Source organism: Mauremys reevesii, linkage group 1 (assembly GCF_016161935.1).
Source record: "Mauremys reevesii isolate NIE-2019 linkage group 1, ASM1616193v1, whole genome shotgun sequence".
In the NCBI taxonomy this organism is placed as follows: domain Eukaryota; kingdom Metazoa; phylum Chordata; order Testudines; family Geoemydidae; genus Mauremys; species Mauremys reevesii.
The window spans coordinates 25,976,233-25,996,758 of NC_052623.1; the positions used below are offsets into that span (position 1 = coordinate 25,976,233).

The 20,526-nt window shown below is 40.7% G+C and overlaps 1 protein-coding gene across 11 annotated transcripts in view; it reads right to left on the minus strand.

The window, feature by feature from the left end:
* The window catches only part of DLG2 (discs large MAGUK scaffold protein 2), a 1,428,123-nt gene that overhangs the window by 320,157 nt on the left and 1,087,440 nt on the right, over window positions 1-20,526 (minus strand). For all 11 annotated transcript variants that reach the window (XM_039519930.1, XM_039519931.1, XM_039519937.1 and 8 more), the window contains one exon: window positions 5,313-5,381. In XM_039519930.1, the coding sequence (XP_039375864.1) occupies window positions 5,313-5,381 (69 nt within the window). The remainder of the gene's footprint in view (window positions 1-5,312; window positions 5,382-20,526) is intronic.

The following is a 20,526-nucleotide window of genomic DNA, read 5'->3' on the forward strand; positions in this document are numbered from 1 at the left end:
CTTGTGTTATGCTGGTGTCTCATTGGTTGAAGCTAGGTTTCTAGTAGAAACTCTGACAGGGTGATTGACAGATTGATTTAATGTTTTGGGGCATATTACCCATGTTTTGAGTATTTTGGGGTTCAAAAATGAAGTCACCATAAAAATCAGTATAAAGTCATACCTACATACAACAGGGTACAAGGTTTGCAATGGCTTCACCCCACAATTAGAGTGACGGTGGCTGAGCCCCTCCCAGAGAGGCAGAATGGACCTCCCTTCTCCTTTCCAAGCTTTTTGTATGGCTGATACAGAGGATTTTGCAATTGTCTGAAAGTTCATGCAGACAGACTGATATTAATTTCCAAACCACAACCATGAACATAAGAATTTAAGAATGGCCATATGGGGTCAGACCAAAAGTCCATCGAGCCCAGTATCACATTGTTGACTCATATTCAATTTGTGATCCACTATAACCCCCAGATCCTTTTCAGCAGTATTAGTGCCTACCCAGTTATTTACCATTTTGTAGCTGTGCATTTGATTTTTCCTCCCTAAGTGCAGAATTTTGCACTTGTCTTTTTAAAATTTCATCTTGTTGATTTCAGACCATTTCTCCAATTTGTCAAGGTCATTTTGAATTCTAATCCTGACCTCCAAAGTGCTTGTAAACCCTTCCAGCTTGGCATCATCTGCAAATTTTAAAAACATACTCTCCATTCCATCATCCAATTTATTAATAAAAATATCAAATATTGCTGGATCCAGGACAAACCCACATGGGATCCATTAGATGCATACTCCCCGTTTGGCAGTGACTGGTTAATAACTACTCTGACTACAGTCTTTCAACCAATTTTGCACCTTTTAGTAATTTCATCTAGACCACATCTCCCTATTTTACTTATGAGACTGTCATGTGGGTCTGTATCAGAAAAGCCTTACTAACATGAAGGTATAAAACATTTACAGTTTTATCCTCCCATCCACTAGTCCAGTAACCCTGTCAAAGAAGGAAATTGGTGTGGTATGATGTGTTCTTTACAAATCTATTTTGACTATTACTTATATATATATAGGTGCTTACAAATTGATTAGAGAGACAAGGTGGGTGAGGCAATATTTTTTATTGGACCAACTTCTGTTGGTAAGAGACAAACTTTCAAACCACACACAGTTCTTCGTCAGGCCTGGGAGAGTACTCCGAGAGCCACAGCTAAATGCAAGGTGGAACATATCGTTTAGCATAAGTAACTAGCACTTATTCTAAGGGACCATTCAAGGTAGAATGGCCTGTTAACACTTCTGCAGACATAGGACAAAAAGAGGGGGTTAGTGGGTTAAAGATTGTTGTAATAAGACATACATCTAGTGTCTCTGTTCAGTCCATGATTGTTAGCGCCTAGCAGAGTTATGAATTTAAGCTCCCAGGCTTGTCTTTTGAAAGTATTGTCCAGGTTTCCTTTGAGGATGAGGACTGATAGGTCAGATATAGAGTGATCGCTTTGTGAAAGGTGTTCACCCACAAGTGATAGGGTCTTTTATCATTTTCCTGTATGAGTTCATCCAAGAGTGTAGTGGTTATCTGGTTTCACTCACATAGTTGTTATTGGGGCATTTAGTGCACCGGATGGATGAGGTATACTGTATATTGTGATAGGCATGCGTAGGATCCATGGATCTTGAAAGGTGTGCTGTGGGGGATGTTGATCATTGTAACAGTGGTGATATGTTTGCAAGTTTTGCCAGATGTAAATAATTTTGTGCCTTAGCCTTTCTTATTTTGTCCCTACATGCTTGTGTTATTATTTTGTACTCCTCCTTAGTAATTTCCCCATATTTCAACTTTTTGTAAGATTACTTTTTGATTTTCAGGTAAAGAGCTCTTGATACAGACTCTTTGGCCTGAATAGGCCTATTACTATTCTTCTTACCTTTCCTTTGCATCAGGATAGTTTGCTCTTACAGCTTTAATATTGTCTCTGGGAAACTGACAGCTCTCCTGCACTCCTTTTTCCCTTGAATCTTACCTAGCAGTTCTCTGAGTTTGTTAAAGTCTGATTTTTTGAAGTTTATTGTCCTTATTTTGCTATTCTCATTCCTTCCTTTCCTTAGAATCATGAAATCTATCATGTCATGATCACTTCCACCCAAATTGCCTTCATCCTTCAGATTCACAACCAATTCCTCCCTGTTGGTCAGAATCAAATCTACAATCTACAATGGCTGTCCCCTGGGTACTTCCTTTACAGCTGGTATCACTTATATATTCCAAGAATTTACTGGACATTTTGTGTTTTGCTGTGTTACTTATCCAACTGATGTCTGGGTAGTTAAAGTCTCCCATGATTAAGGAGTCTTGTGTATTGGATATTTCTGTGATTTGTTTTAGAAATGCCTCATCCACCTCCTACTCCTGATTTGGTGGCCTGTAGTAAACCCCGCCTATGACATTTCCCTGTTTTCCCCCTATTGTTTTCACCCAAATATTTTCAGCTAGTCTGCATCTCACCTCCTTCTGGACCTCTCAACAATTATATATATCTTGATATACAATGCATCATTGCCTCCTTTTTCCCCCTGCCTTTCCTTCCTAAACAAGCTAAACCCCTCTATACCAATTCCAGTCCAGTCATGAGATGGATCCCACCATGTCTCTTTGATGCCAGTTAAGTCATGATTTAGCTTATGTACTAATAATTCCAGGTCTTCCTGTTTATTCCTCGCATTCATATTTTACATAGTCGCACAGTCAACCTGTGGAACTCTTTGCCAGAGGATGTTGTGAAGGCCAAGACTATAACAGGGTTCAGAAAAGAACTAGATAAGTTCATGGATGATAGATACATCTATGGCTATTAGCCAGCATGAGTAGGGATGGTGTCTCTAGCTTCTGTTTGCCAGAAACTGGGAATGGGGAACAAGGGATGGATCACTGATGATTATCTGTTCTGTTCATTCCCTGTGAAGCACCTGGCATTGGCCACTGTTGGAAGACAGGATACTGGGCTAGATGGACCTTTGGTCTGACCCAGTAGGGCCATTCTTATATTCTTACATTCTTATATTCATTGTTGTGGTTTGGAAATTAGTATCAGTCTATCTGCATGAACTTTCAGCCAATTGCAAATTCCGCTGTATCAGCCATACAAAAAGCTTGGACAGGAGAAGGGAGTCCATTCTGCTACCTCCACCTCTCTGAGAGGGGCTCAGCCACTGTCACTCTAATTGTGGGGTGAAGCTACTGCAAACTCTGTATCCTGTTGTATGTAGGGTCCCAGATTACCTTGATCCAGCCCAGGGCCTAGTATCGAGGAGTCTTCCCCCAACCCAACACCAATTAGCGCATTGTTTTGTATCTAAATCCAAAATAAATTTAGATTTGGTATGCATGGTATGGGGAAGGAAGTGTTAGTGAATGGGAGAACAAGAGGAGGACGTTTCCCTAGCTCTGATAGTCTGACATCGACTCAATTCTGAAAGTAAAAAGAAAAAAAAAAAAAAAAAGGACAGGCATTGCTTGCTTATTGGGTCATGTTATACTTTTTTGCTCTAGGCCTTTTTTGCAGTAATGGAATTTTACACACAATGAATCAGAGGGGAGAATCAAAACTAAAATTAATACTAGCCCTCTGAAAGAAGCCAGTGCAACCAAAATCCAAGCACTCCATACAACTGTCAGTTGTCCTGATACTATTAAAGACATGAAAGCAGGTGACTTTGGTTGTGGATGAATCATCTTCCCCCTCATTAGTTTTATGAAAATTTAGCCATCTGTATATGCAGATTTGCATTTTTACAATTAAAATCACTCACACACACAAGCATCGGATAATTTTTCTATATCAAACAGCTCTTGTTCTATCTCCAGAATTAGTGTATTCAGTTTTGGGCATAATTTGCTACACTGAAAGAAACTCACCCATACAGTAATATGGCTAACATGGATTAGAATCAGATATCAGTAAGAATTTCCATGATTAGTGTGAAATATTTTTCTGTTTTTACATGTAAAGTGAACTCAAGTGATGGCACTCAGATTACTTCCATGACAGATTAAGTGTCCTGAGTGTTAATTAGGATATGTCCATCAGAAATACTGAACTTGATGCTCGCTATATTTAGTAAGTCACAAGGTCTTTAATTAAGCTTCACTGAATTTTAAAATAAATGAATGAGCTTTTTCTTCTATGCAATTTTTCACTGCAGCAATGGAGTTCAAATTAATCTCTATAGCACACTGGTAAAAACAAAGCAATGAGAGAAAACATCAAATGGACCACACACAAAAATGTAAACCAACCCCCAGCAATCCCTGATAACTACACCATATCTCACCTGCCAATAAACCAAAACAAATAAACCCCTTGGAGCTAATGTGCTATTTGCTGCCATCACATTGTTTACTCTGTTTTTGTTTTATCTATGAGATTATTTTATCAAGACAAGGACTGTCTGCTACTCTGTGTCTGTACAATGCCTACCACAAAGGGCTCCAGATCTTGGTCAGTAGGCACTACTGTGATAAACATGATTATCAATAATAATAATTAAAATATGCATGCAGGGAACTCAGAAACGTTCTTGTCAACTTACACTTTGGGAAGTGGATACTGCCACTGTCGTATCCACTCCAGCTTGATGGGTTCAAAGCTCCTCAGTAAAACCACCACACAATTGTACTTTTCTGTTGCATATCAGTGCTTTCACCAATTCTTTTCCTAATGTTAATTTTTTCTGCAGATCCTCCAAGAGCTTCAAGGATTTCAGGAAAGCTACAGAAGACCTTTGCCCTCCACAGCAACGCTATTTGCATTTACACATTGGCGCCTGGTTCCAACAGTCTCGACACTCCACCTCGCTGGTTCCCCTGCAGCCATAAATCTCAGCCACCATGGGAAAAGGAAGCATTTTAATGCTACTGGGGATATTTGCACCTGTGACTGGGCCAAGGGATCTGCAATAAAACCCCATGTTGCCTCCCTTAAAGTCCTGTTGACTGAGTTTGGGTGGCTGAGAGGGAAAGGCATCCATCAACCTTCTGCTCCACCATGAACCAATTCCAAAAATGCACAGTAGGTTTGTTCTTGCAATCTAAACCCCATTTAACAGTAGATCCCTCCTGGAGGTCACAGAAGGGGAGTGCCATACCTTCCAACATGAAGAATTTGTGTATTTCATCTGGTATTAGTACTGGGTCAGAGAGATTTTTTTCCCCTTCAATCTGGTAAATGTCAGTGTATAGATGGAGAGAGAGAGAGAGAGACAGAGAGAGACAGAGAAACCCAGCTTCCATATTAAGCAGCTCAAGAGACAGAGAACAGCCTTACCCTTCCAGAGAAATGGTTCGTTGTAAGCTCATTGTGGGTGGACGCGTTGCAGTGCTGTGCTGGGAATGACTGTATAGACAAGGAAGAATAAAGAAAAGTATTTGTTAAAGAAATATGACTCTACTTGCTGATTCTCTTGTTCTTACTGTAATGGGTAGCCACAATTAAGATATAACAGATGACCCAGAAATAATTACCAGATTACTGAAATTACTGAGAGATATTTCTATGCATCTCTCATATATACTGATCCTTGTGCTCTCTCTCTCTTTGGATAATAAGGGGAAGAAACCAATTATCTTGTCTCCTGTTTAATAAGATGTTATTCCTCATTAAAAACAGATTATAACTAGACAGACTTGGAAGGATCTATCTTTTAAAAAATGTATGAATACAACAGATTGTATTTTTCAAGTGACTTAAAACAACTCAGATGCTAATTGTTATTTATATAAAATGTAGCAGTGGAACAACTGGGAAATGAAATCAAAGTGCTCTTATCAGCATAGTTCTCTATGCTAATTTTTTATTGTTTGCTATATAGAATTTTCAGCAAAAGATTTTGCAATCCGCATCTCTATCATTTGTAACTATGGAAATGTTTTCCAGTGGATTTTAGATGGAGGGAGATATTGATTATTACAGACATTTACTATTAATAGCTACTGTTTCAAAACCAAATAATTTTCAGCACAGGCCAAACTGTGGATGCACAATGTAAACAGAAACTGGATAATAGCTTTTATTTAAAATCAGTATGATAATAAAGGCAATAATAGACCCCCAGTCTGAACTGACTAGCATCACCAAAATTAAAATAGTTGACCGCCAGCAGTAGTATTGGATTTGACATTAAATTAAAGAATACGTACCAGGAGAAGTGGAGAAATGAGATAAAGCTGACAGTAACACAGATATTTTGATGGTTAAAACAAGTCACATATAGTTCAATCATTGTATTGGCTCTCCCAGAAATTTAGTCGTGGGGCTGGGTAGAATTGTTTCATCACTTTTAAAAGCACAACCTTCTGGAAGCTACGCTTCTAGAAGTGATATAAAATGATAATGCCCCTTCTGGGTAGTAGCAGATGTAATTATGAACTCACCAGCTATTTCAATGCTTGCCTATAAATAGTGAAGCTATTAGCACCCTAAATATGATATATAACCAGACACCACTTTGGTAATACTCAAGCTATGGTTTCTAGAGCTGGCCAGAAAATTGAAATCCCTTCCTGTGAAAGATTTTGAATTTTTTTCTGTATGAATCAGGAAGGAACTTCCAGAAAAATACCATTTGGGGCAAACCAAAACAGAATTTTTGAGGTTACTGACTGTCTGCCTGGCTCCTCAGGAGCCAGCTGCCTGGGGAGGCAACCAGCTCAGGAGCAGGGCAACCATGGGAGCTACTCAGCTGAGGAGCTAGCCACCCAGTTCTTTGAGTAGCCGATGGAACATGGGGCAGGATAGGCTGGTGAGTTTTGGAGCCTGCCAGAGGGGCTGTGATGCAACCTGGAAGCCATGGGATCCTGGTTTCCCAGTCAGCCCTCCAGATGAACTGCCAAGAAGCTGGAAAGCTGGAGCTTTCATTTTAATATTCCTGAGGAAAATGCTGATTTTGTGGAAACGGCACTATCCATTGGAAAATCATTCTATTGGAAAATTTCTGAGCAGCTACAGTGGTTTCTCTCATACCAGATCATGACTGATTGCAAAACCTGTTGCACGCGCACACACACACACACATACCCAATGGGGACAGTAGTATACAGTCGCTTCAGTACAGCACTGGAGAACTTAGAATATCAGCAGTTGAACCAGTTCTGCTCTCATACTGGCACAAATCAAATGGAAAGATTCCCACTGGTTACTGTTGTAGCAGGATTGGGCCCATAGACAGAAGGCAGCAGAAATTTCACGGGGCTCTATTGTGATTAGTTTAAGTGTTTACACGGTACCTTATAAATTTTGGTTCTACTACACTGTGTAGGAAAAATAAACTTTAATGCCGTTATATATCATTGATCCACTAAGTTACAGTTTTTGCCTTTTGCTATAAAGCACTATACAGTTATTGAACAACTATGATAGTCTGTTAGGATTAAATACTGTATTATATTTTCATTAAAAACTAAGCTCAGCATCAGTGGGTATCACACATATATCTTACTGTTCATTTCATTTTGCTGCCTAACCAATATACGCTGTGTGATGGAGGACACAATTCAATAAACAATGTAATTTCTCTAGCTGTTTAGCATATGAAGTTGTAACATATGGCACTGTACCACAGGCCAAGCACTACACTCGTTCCCCACTTTCATTTCCAATAGCTAGTGCTTCACACTATTTCCATTTTTAGTGTATGTTGTGAAGTGGTAAATAGAATTAGAAATACCGTAAATGGTCAGTTTTCAGAATGGAGAGACATAAATAGTGGTGTCTCCCAGAGATCTGTACTGGGCCAGTGTTGTTCAACATATTCATAAATGATCTGGGAAAAGGGGTAAACAGTGAGGTGGCAACATTTGCAGATGATACAAAATTACTCAGGATAATTAAGTCCAAAGCAGACTGCAAAGAGTTACAAAGGGATCTCACAAAACTGGGTGATTGGGCAACAAAATGGCAGATGAAATTCAATGTTGATAAATGCAATGTAATGCAAATTGGAAAACATAATCCCACCATGCATATAAAATGATGGGGTTTAAATTAGCTGTTACCACTCAAGAAACAGATCTTGACAAGGGTGATGTCATGCTAGGAGTCTACTACAGGCTACCTAACCAGGTGGAAGAGGTGGATGAGGCTTTTTTTAAACAACTAACAAAATCATCCAAAGCCCAAGATTTGTTGGTGATGGGGGACTTCAACTATCCAGATATATGTTGGGAAAATAACACAGCGAGGCACAGACCATCCAATAAGTTCTTGGACTGCATTGCAGACAACTTTTGATTTCAGAAGGTTGAAAAAGCTACTGAGGGGAAGCTGTTCTAGACTTGATTTTAACAAATAGGGAGGAACTCGTTGAGAATTTGAAAGTAGAAGGCAGCTAGGGCGAAAGTGATCATGAAATCATAGAGTTCACAATTCTAAGAAAGGGTAGAAGGGAGTACAGCAAAATAGAGACAACGGATTTCAAGAAGGTGGATTTTGGTAAGCTCAGAGAGCTGATAGGTAAGGTCCCATGGGAATCAAAACTGAGGCGGAAAAACAACTGAGGAGAGTTGGCAGTTTTTCAAAAGGACACTACTAAAGGACCAAACGCAAGCTATTCCGCTGGGTAGGAAAGATAGAAAATGTGGCAAAAGACCACCCTGGCTTAACCACGAGATCTTGCATGATCTAAAAAATAAAAAGGAATCATATAAAAAATGGAAAATAGGACAGATTACAAAGGATGAATATAGGCAAACAACACAGGAATGCAGCGGCAAGATTAGAAAGGGAAAGGCACAAAATGATCTCAAACTAGCTACAGGAATAAAGGGAAACAAGAAGACTTTTTATCAATACTTTAGAAGCAAGAGGAAGACCAAGGACAGGGTAGGCCCACTGCTCAGTGAGGAGGAAGAAACAGTAACAAGAAACTTGGAAATGGCAGAGATGCTTAATGACTTCTTTGTTTCGGTCTTCACCAAGAAGTCTGAAGGAATGCCTAATATAGTGAATGCTAATGGGAAGGGGGTAGGTTGAGAAGATAAAATAAAAAAAGAACAAGTTAAAAATCACTTAGAAAAGTTAGATGCCTGCAAGTCACCATGGCCTGATGAAATGCATCCTAGAATACTCAAGGAGCTAATAGAGGAGGTATCTGAGCTTCTAGCTATTATCTTTGGAAAATCATGGGAGACAGGAGAGATTCCAGAAAACTGGAAAAGGGCAAATATAGTGCCCATCTATAAAAAGGGAAATAAAAACAACCCAGGAAACTACAGAGAAGTTAGTTTAACTTCTGTGCCAGGGAAGATAATGGAGCAAGTAATTAAGGAAATCATTTGCAAACACTTGGAAGGTGGTAAGGTGTTAGGGAATAGCCAGCATGGATTTGTAAAGAACAAATCATGTCAAACCAATCTGATAGCTTTCTTTGATAGGATAACGAGTCTTGTGGATAAGGGAGAAGCAGTGGATGTGGTATATCTAGACTTTAGTAAGGCATTTGATACGGTCTTGCTTGATATTCTTATCAATAAACTAGGCAAATACACTTAGATGGGGCTACTATAAGATGGGTGCCAAACTGGCTGGATAACCATATTCAGAGAGTATTTATTAATGGTTCCCAATCCTGCTGGAAAGGTATAACAAGTGGGGTTCCGCAGGGGTCTGTTTTGGGACCGGCTCTGTTCAATATCTTCAACAACAACTTAGATATTGGCATGGAAAGTACGCTTATTAAGTTTGGAGATGGTACCAAACTGGAAGGGACTGCAACTGCTTTGGAGGACAGGGTCATAATTCAAAATTATCTGGACAAATTGGAGAAATGGTCTGAGGTAAACAGGATGAAGTTTAACAAAGACAAATGCAAAGTGCTCCACTTAGGAACAATCAGTTTCACACATACAGAATGGGAAGAGACTCTCTAGGAAGGAGTACGGCAGAAAGGGATCTAGGTGTTATAGTGGACTACAAGCTAAATATGAGTCAACAGTGTGATGCTGTTGCAAAAAAAGCAAACTTGATTCTGGGATGCATTAACAGGTGTGTTGTGAGCAAGACATGAGAAGTCATTCTTCCGCTCTACTCTGCGCTGGTTAGGCCTCAACTGGAGTATTGTGTCCAGTTCTGGAGAAACTGTGGAGAAATTGGAGAGGATCCAGAGAAGAGCAACAAGAATGATTAAAGGTCTAGCGAACATGACCTATGAAGGAAGGCTGAAAGAATTGGGTTTGTTTACTTTGGAAAAGAGAAGACTGAGAGGGAACATGATAGCAGTTTTCAGGTATCTAAAAGGGTGTCATAAGGAAGAGGGAGAAAACTTGTTCACTTTAGCCTCTAAGGATAGAACAAGAAGCAATGGGCTTAAACTGCAGCAAGGGAGGTTTAGGTTGGACATTAGGAAAAAGTTCCTAACTGTCAGGATGGTTAAACACTGGAATAAATTGCCTAGGGAGGTTGTGGAGTCTCCGTCTCTGGAGATATTTAAGAGTAGGTTAGATAAATGTCTATCAGGGATGGTCTAGACAGTATTTGGTCCTGCCATGAGGGCAGGGGACTGGACTCGATGACCTCTCGAGGTCCCTTCCAGTCCTAGAATCTATGAATCTATGAATCTATGCTTACACAATGGGAGGAAAGGTTTATCAAAACCCATTGCTAGAACCTGGCACAGAGGCAACTAAAGGAGTCAGACAAGGATTTGACCACATATTTTCAATTTGAGTGACTGACAAAAGACAATTAAAATCTCCACCGACCCAGTAAATCCTATAAGAATCCTAGTTTTTCTAGGAATGTCATCACTGCAAGATCTGGCCCAAAAAGGAAATCTGATCTGGCACCTCTCCTCAAGATATTTTAACCCTCAGTCACTTTTTCAATCCATCTTCCTTATTAGAAGGAATACAATAGACTTGCAATCAGAGCAGGAACACTTGTGTCCATTCACAACTGATCAACACAGCTTTAATTCTGAGGGTGGGATTTTCAAAAGCAACCAGCCCTGGCCTACCTCTGCTACCACTGAGGTCATGGGTTACACTCCCATTCGTTTCAGCAGAAGCACATTTAGACCAGTGCTTAGTGCTTGGAAAATTCCAGCCTAAATATGACTATCAACAGCAAACTGCTCACCATCCATCCATAAAGCTAAGAAAAGAAAGGTTCTGAAAACAAGTGTCAAATCATAGTAACAAATACATTTGAGGGAATGATGACCTAGTCTTAGATGTCCACAGGTGAATACAAAGAGACTACAGTCCATTCAGTAAATGAATGAATTCAGGGTTGTGAATTAGTGCTTCAATTCTAAAAGGGTCAAAATGAAGAAAGGGACCAAGCCGATCATCCTAATAAAGAAACAATCCAAGTTTCCAACTCAGCAGTAATACCTCATCTACGCTGCTGAATTCAAACTGATCCCAAGCATTAATATTTCATACAGACTATTTAGTACAAAACCTAAATCATAAAACTAGTTTTGACAAATCAAGTTCTTTCGAATAATTTTTAACACTGGAGAAATAATTATAAGAATTACATCTTAATTTTTTTTCATTTGGACCTTACAGTAGTAAAGAAAACGGTTTTTGTGTTAATGAAGAACTGCCGAAGAGTGCTGTTATTTTCTCACTCATAGATGAAGCTGCTACTAGAAGAAGAAACTCAGTGTTACAAACACCAGCGTTATGAACTGACTAGTCAACCACACACCTCATTTGGAATCAGAAGTAACCAATCAGACAGCAGAGACAAAAAAAATAGGCAAATAGTGTACAGTACAGTGTGAAATGTAAACTACTAAAAGATATAAAGGGAAAGTTTTTAAAAAAAAGACATCAAGGAGGCCGGTGGCACCTTACAGACCGACAGATTTATTTGGGCATAAGCTTTCGTGGGTAAAAAACCCGTTTTCAGATGCATGAGGTTATTTTACCCATGAAAGCTTATGCCCAAATAAACCTGTTAGTCTTTAAGGTGCTACTGGACTACTCGGTGTTTTTGTGCATACAGACTAACACGGCTACCCCTCTGATTTAAAAAAAAAAAGATTTGACAAGGTAAGGAAGCTGCTTCTGTGCTTGTTTCTTTTAAATTAAGATGGTTAAAAGCAGCATTTTTCTTCTGCATAGTAAATTTTCAAAGCTGTATTAAGTCAATGCTGAGTTCTACTTTTGAAAGAACAGCCATAGCATTTTGTTTAGAGTTATGAACATTTCAGTTACAAACAACCTCCAATTCCTCAGGTGTTCATAACTGTGAGGTTCTGCTGTACTTTGTGTGCCCTCCAATTTCCCTACAGCGCCCGGGATGCCAGCAATTAATGAGGTACACTACATAGTTATCGATGCTTCATAAAGAAAGTGACTGTTACCTCCCGCCTTACTCTTTGACATGATGCAACTGCACAAAGCCTCTCTTGTGCAATGTCGTATCTAATTTACTGTTCACTATCACTCACTGTACATATATCAATATTTGCAATGCCCAATTTTACATCAATATTTTTCTATCTAAAAAAGTTATATTTGGAATAAGATGTATAGCATGGAGTTAAGCTTTGATTTTAACATTTCTAGCAAAACAGATTCACATGCTAATAACATGTAATGTGTGCAGTTTGCAAATATAGACTTAGAGAGACACAGCACAAGGAGCCTCACCATAATGACAATCCTTGTGTCTTCCTGAGGAAAGGACTACTCAAGGTTAACATCACTCAAGATACTCTGCTTCCAGAGGGGTCAGAGAAGGAATAATGGAGATATCCTATCTCCTAGAACTGGAAGGAACCTTGAAAGGTCATTGAGTGCAGCCCCCTGCCTTCACTAGCAGGACCAAGTACTGATTTTGCCCAAGATCCCTAAGTGGCCCCCTCAAGGATTGAACTCACAACCCTGGGTTTAGCAAGCCAATGCTCAAATCACTGAGCTATCCCTTCCCCCAAGAGTTACAGCTCATCAAAGTTGGCCCAACAGAGTAGGCTGACCCATTACAATCGTGCCTGGAGGCCCCTCCTGAGATCAGGGCCCCATTGTGTAAACATGTAAGAGATTCTACAAACTAAACAGCTTACAGATTAAATACACAAATTGCTGGAGGGGATGTAAGTCCTGTACTAGGAACAGAACTCAGGACTCTTGATGCTCTGTTTAGGGCCCGCTCCACTGGAGCGAACTGTCTCACATAGCACATAACTGGTGCTGTGGCTATGCTTATTCTACACTCTAAGGGGCATGTACTATGGTTTACTGTCACCATATTTGACCCTTTACAGCAAGGGTGATAATTCAGTATGATAGACAGGGATTTAGTTGGCACAGTTTCCATTAACAAGTACTGCATGACAATTACCATGCACTGATCACACTACACTAAACTACATTAGGTCAATATCAATATTTTCTAGAGCTGTGCATTACTTAATGAAACCCATAAGCAAGTGAAGGCACTTGGTTTCCAGTTCCATTACAACTTAAATCCTTGTATCTAAATACCTCTCCTGTTAATTGCAGGCAAAACTCAGGCTGAGTTTCAAGCAAATCTGAGCCATTATAGTTTCAGACAGAAACCAGGCAAATCTGAATGGTTACAGTTCAAAGCTAAACTCAGAAGCACAAAAGGTAGAAGATTTGCACAAAACCCTCTGTGATCCCAAAACACCAAATAGCAGGCTGTTCAAATATATGCCAGCTGCATTATTTAATAATGGTCTAAATACACAGAAATGCTTTCCTATTGCCTAAAGAGAAAGCCTCGTCTATGTACAGTCTACCAGAGTGAGGCATTAAAACAAGTATAATTTTTATGGGATTGCTGGGGCAAAAATCCCTGATTATTGATTAAAGAGAGAGACTTGCTGCTGCTGCTGTAGCTTCTCAAAATGAGAGCTGCAGAAGTAAACAATTTACTATACAATATTCTGAAATGCTGTAAACCAGGCCAGGAAAATGTCTATCCTGACCCTGACAAATAATATGTGTCTGAACTTCATAAAGTCTAATGACCAGAATGTATAGTTTGTGTTAATCTTTATCAATAGCCAATTTCTGATCACCAGTGTAGTCCATGATAGGGTAAGTAAGAATACATGATTATCAACAGATTGCTGATACAGACTAACATGGCTACCACTCGGATAGCTTTCCATACAGTTTCTTGGCTAAATACACTAGACTAAATTGGAATAACTTCCTTCTCTCTGCAGATACAGTAATTAACTCTCAGATATATACCAAAATGGTGCACGTTAACACCAATCATCCAGGCAGGCAGTTAAAATAGGATATTCTTTGCATTAATGCAAGTGGTTTATTAAGGTAGAAAGAATGATTGTAACAAAAGGTGCATTAGATTACTATTACCATTTAAAATAAATTAGAAACTGCATCCTCAATATTACATGTACTTACTAATTAACTTCTGCTCTAATACTATGTTCACTGACACTTGTGTGGTATCTTCCGATTAATAGTATCTGGCTTATTTATGTGTATATTGTCTTTAGGCAAGATATTTTTGGTGTGTATCGAATGCTTGTCCTTTTCTTCAAATGGACTCTGGACAGATGCACCCATCGGCCATACATACATGAAAAAGGAGAAATGGAAAGGAACTAACTTGCTGCCATTGATGTCAATGGAAATAAGAATGGGCCCACTGGGGATGTATGTGGGGGAGGTAGGTAATAAGAAGGATAAACATGGAATTTCTCAACATACATCCTTGAGTAATACAAGCAGGCAAAACCAAACCAGAAATAACACACCACACACAATACAACCACACAAATGAGCTGAATAATGTTAATCAAAAAATAAAACAGAGGTACCAATGAACATACTGTCAAAGTGCAAGGTGAATGGCAAATGAATGCAGTATCTTAGGATGTGCTGTTTCTAATCTCTTGTAGGTGGTAGTAAACATTTATGCACCTTTTGTCTTCAATGGAAATTGTGGGAACTCAGCAGTTCATAGGACACATTCAGTATTTTGCAGGATAAGGCTCTAAAATGGAGGATAAAGTTAAAACCAGGGCCGCCCAGAGGATTCAGGGCGCCTGGGGTCTTCAGCGGCGGGGGGCTCCCGCTTCAGCGGTAATTCGGCGGCGGGGGTCCTTCCGCTCCGGGACCCGCCGCCGAAGTGCCCAAAGACCCGCGGCGGCGGGTCCCGCTTCAGCAGTAATTCGGCGGCGGGGGGCCCCCGCCGTGGGTCTTTGGGGCACTTTGGCGGCGGGGCCCAGAGCGGAAGGACCCCCGCCGCTGAATTACTGCCGAAGCGGGGGGCCCCCACTGCCGAAGACCCGGAGTGGAAGAAGCTCCGGGGTCCCGGGCCCTGCGAGAGTTTTCCAGGGCCCCCGGAGCGAGTGAAGGACCCCGCTCCAGGGCCCCCAAAAACCTCTCATGGGGGCCCCTGCAGGGCCCGGGGCAAATTGCCCCACTCCCCCCCCCCCCCCCCGGGCAGCCCTGGTTAAAACAGCTAGGACAGCATTTACAATGGCTGTTCATCTTCATGTTTCTGGGTGTAAGAGGCTCACTACATGGGGGCCGGAATAAATACATCCCTGTGGTACAGCACTGCAGTACCATCCAAGTACAATAGCTATTTATTTTGCTTTCCTCTGATATCGGCCAGCTATCATACTAGGAAGAATACTAGACTAGACGGATCATTTGTGTGTTCCATTGTGGAAACTCTTATGCCCCTACACAAGATTAGGCCTAGACAGCACTCATTTAAAGAAACTCATTACATTCAATATTTGAAGAGAAAGAATTTTATCGGAGTCTTTGCTGGTCATTAAAGTGAACAGTTTAGTTATAAACCCAATGGGATACATCAAGTAAAACTGTATTAGAGGTTATGGACGGAGAGAGGGAGAAAAGCTGGGTTTAAAAGTTTTTAAGAATTAGTGGTGCTACAAATGCGTGAGTGAGATGATGAACAGCTAATTTATAACACTCCTGGGAATCAATATAATGCTGTTGTCCGTTTAATAGGATAAATCCTGGGAAGACAGCAAAAGCAGTCTGAGTTTTCCTTCATGAGAACTTTTCAGATTTTTCTTCCTGCTTGTCAACCACTTCTTATAATTGGGATCCTCTCAGGATTACATCTTCCTGGAACCAGTTGGAAGATTTTTATTTAATTTATTTAAATAAATTTGATTTAATGTGATTCGTCAGGTTTCTGGTCTCCTCTCTTTTGGGCAAAATGCTTTACCTTTATTAGGCTCAAACCTCCCCTTAGTACCTGCAGCTGAAAATGTACTCATCTCTTCATGAATCTTTGCACTTTGGTTCTGTTCTCCTGTGTGCTTGTTGCACCTCAAATTAGGAGCTATCAATGAATATAATCACAGCTGAATTTATACCAAGAAAATATCCTCTTCTCAACAAGGGCCATTAACAGATTTCAATTCTCATGAAGCAGCCCCAAAGGGAAGAGTCACGCAAAAGAGATCTATTTGAAGATGGGACTGCTGTGTTAACGCTTCCTAGACTATCATTACAGCCTCCTGTGTCAATTTTGGCCATTTTATTTTTGTGGATGAAGCAGTTCCACAACAAATCTGTGAGTGCTCTCCAATCAACGAATATTAAACACTTCATAGATAATACATTTATGAATAATTTGTGATGCAAAAATTGATGGCAGCTGTAAAGATGTGCCCAACAGTTTGGATGCTCATCCAAGTTTTCAAATCTTGCATCTGCAAGAGTGGCAGGAAATCTTGTTACAACAGGTCTGTATTATAATTCCAGTTTCTTTGGTATCTGATTTATGTGTCCCTACTATTTATGAAAATCCACTATTAAAATAACATTATGTTTAAACAACCTTATTCTCAAGCAATAGAAGCTTAAAAACAGAACAAGTCTGGGTAAATAAAGAAACAAGAAACCCAACGAACGAGTCAGTCATCAATTGCTTCTTCTGGGTATAAAATGCTGATTCCTGTACTAAGTTAAGGAGTACAGTTTGATTGCCTATTTCCTCATGGTCCAACAACAGCTTTTGAGACATTGCAGCGATCTGAGGCATCTAATCTAGTTTTAATTTTCTGCAGATGTGCGATAATCTGCCTCCTACATTAAGATTTTATCCTGATCTCTTATAGTTAGCGATTGGGTTAAGTTCTGAAACATGAGGCTTCACATCCCTTCCAGATGGTTTCTTAGCTCTAATTATAACAGCTCTGGATGTTCTTGTTACCCATATAAAGGACCGTTCATGTTTTAATCTTGCTAAATCCTTGTGGTTTAGCTCTTTATCCAGACTCAAAATAAATAATGGGGCTTCCCTCTGAAAATTATTCTACAGTCCAATGACATCATCTTGATTTATTTATTTATTTTTGGGGGGTGGGGAGCTTCAAGATACAAACAGTGTAATGGAAGCCAAGAATCTGAATTTGGAAGACTTCTTTTTAAATTGTGTTTTATTTGTAGCTCTTTTTAATAAATACGTTTGAAACTTACCAGCTCCACCACAGCCATTTGTTTGACCCTGGGCAAGTCACTTAATCTCTGTGTATCTCAGTTCTCCAGCTGTAAAAATGTGGATACTAGCAATTCCCTACTTCACAGGCATGTTGTGAAGATGAATACTAGAGCTGTCAATTAATCGCAGTTAATGCCTACAATTAACTGAAAACACAATTAACATGTTAATTGCAATGGAGAGGCAGGCATCACCTGCCAAGGGACCTGACAGTGTCCAGTCAGGCGCAGTAACCCAAGCCACCACTGGAGAGCTGGAAGAGACAAGAATTGGTTCTCATCCCGGCTCCAGCGGAGAGGTAAGGATCCTGACCTCTCCGCACTGTGATCCATTGCCCCTAGCTGGCCACTTGCCCCCAGGACCAACCCCCCGCCCCGCGCCGTGCCCCATTGCCTCCGGCCAGCCACTCGTTCCCAGGACTGACAGTCCTCCCCACCATGCCATACCCCATTGTTCCCAGCCAGCCACTTGCCCCCAGGACCGCCCCACCCCACCCCACCCCATGCCCCATTGCCTCCGGCCAGCCACTCATTCCCAGGAGTGACAGTCCTCCCCCACATGCCATAATCCATTGTTCCCAGCCGGCCACTTGCCCCCAAGACCTCCCCACCCCATGCCATGCCCTATTGCCTCCAGACAGCCACTCACTCGCAGGACTGACAGCCCTCCTCCCCACCATGCCATACCCTATTGTTCCCTGCCAGCCACTCGCTCCTGGGACTGACAGCCTCCTGCAGCATGTCCCATTGCCCCGGCCAGCCACTCACTCCTGTGACCAACCCCCACCCTCCTTGGCTCCATGCCCCAATGCCTCCCAGCTGGCCCCTCGCTCCAGGGGGTAACCCATAGAGAACAGGGGCCTGGCAAGCTCTGCTACTCTGCACCAGCCTCTCCTCCCCTGGCACATGCAGAGTCCCTAAGGTAAAATCCACCCTCCCTTGCAAACAAGGGCTCGCTCAGCTGAAGGGAGCCCACCTAGCTCAGTAAAAGGAGTTTAATAGCACTGTTTAACAGTGCAATTAAAACTGCGATTAATTTTTTTAAATCGCTTGACAGCTCTAATAAATACATTAAAAGAGTATGTGGCACTCAGAAACCATAGTACTGGGGTCATAAAAGCACCTAAGTTGGAAAGAAAATGACACTAATCTGTACTATTCACCACATGAATGGGTGACTGTTTAGGAATATTTGGCATATCTGTTTAGTTGTATAATGGTTGCAGTTCTATTGGTTGATACCATTTTAGTTGTATTTTTGTATAGCTTTTAATCCATCAGTTTCTGTCTCTTGACATAGATACGCAGCAACTGTTATAATGCAGAAATAGGGCAATGGGTCAGTTAAAACATCAAAGAGTGACTTCAGAGAAATGGTTTACTTTCAATGGGAAAAACCTATGACAGGTTTTATGCAGGTGTCTTTAAAACAGATTTTTTTTTTTGGTTCTATGTTAACCTTTATGAAAAGATCTGTTTTTCTCTACTGCTGATTATTAAGACCTAAGTTTCTGTATAGAAGTACTATGTTTGTAAGTTTATTATCTGACAGCATTTCATGCTGGCTGGATTGTGTAGGCCAAGAACAAACACATTTATTCTTCAGATCATGTGAGGAACCCAGCCTCAATCTGCTGCTAGGGAGGAAATTATTGATGCCAAAGAGATCATGTGGAATTTTAGCTTTCGGATTAATATGTTTAGTCAACATAGGTTGAGAATGGCCTCCCTCCCCTTTCTTTCAGGGAATCAAGAAATCTCCCCTTGCTGCTGAGGTGGAACCCTTTCTATGGCTCGCTGGAGGAGAAGGGAGTCCACTTTCCTGGAGAAGCTCCTTGTGAGAGTGGTCTCTGAAAAGAAACTAGGAAGGGGGTTGGGGGTAGGAGTTGCCAGAAACTTGATTAGATAGCCTCCGTGAACAACTTCCAGTACCCATTTGTTGCTAGTTAGGACCCTTCACTTGCAGGCAAGTTGAGTAAGGCAGTCTCCAAAAAGAAACTCTTTGACTGAAGGTTAGACTGAGATATGGCAGTGGATGTTGCAGGGGCTGTGTTCCTAGACCTATAAATCCTCTGTCTTTCATGTGATAGTTCCTGTTTATGTTGATAATAAAAGGACTGAGGAGGTGGTCTCACCCATACCTCTGTTTGTGATGTTTTGTCTTGGAGGCAAGGGGAAAGATATCCAGAGAGCAAAGAGTTGTCCTCAAACCTTTGAGTGAATGTAGAGATTTTTCTGTCTTCTTATGGAACAGACTGATCATATCAAAGGCCCAATCCTGGATAGTACTCTGCACCTTGCTAGGGAAACCTGAGGATTGTAACAAGAGTCTTGCCTCATAACAATGGCTGTAGATATTCCTCTGGACTCCTGGGTCTACAGCATCCACCATGGCCTGAAAGGAAGTTCTGGCCACCAATTTGCCCTTGTCAATGAAGGCCTGGAAGTGGCTCTATCCTTTTCTGGGAGTTCGCCCTTAAAATCTAAAATCTTGGTATAACTGGTAAAATCATATTTAGCCATATTTAGTTAAACTGTATTAAACCCCTGTGTGGACACTTTCATTCAGAATTAAATGGGCCTTAATTCAGTTGAGTTTAAAGCCCTCCCTTTCTGGTTTCTTGCTTAGATATGCTATGGCTGTTGCAGAGGTCTGCTAAAACCTACTGATTTAGCTGCTTTTGGCAATAAGCGTGATAATCGATATTCCAGTTATCAGTAGTGGTCCAGGTTTTTTGCTGATTCGCCAAGATCTCCCTATACAATTTGAATGCCTAGATTTTCAAATGCCCCCCAAAATATGAACTTAAAGTTATATTATCTTTTAAAACAAAAAAAGGCAGTTCTTCCCAACATCTAAGTTCAGGATTCTGTGTCTTAGCTCCCCCACCTCATTAAGGCCCATTTAATTCTGAATGAAAGTGTCCACACAGGGGTTTAATACAGTTTAACTAATCTACTTTGAATTCAGATTGTTTAGTATGGTGCAAAAAGCAGCCAATAGGAGAGGGTCTGTGAGGAGCAGCCAATAGGGGTTTGGC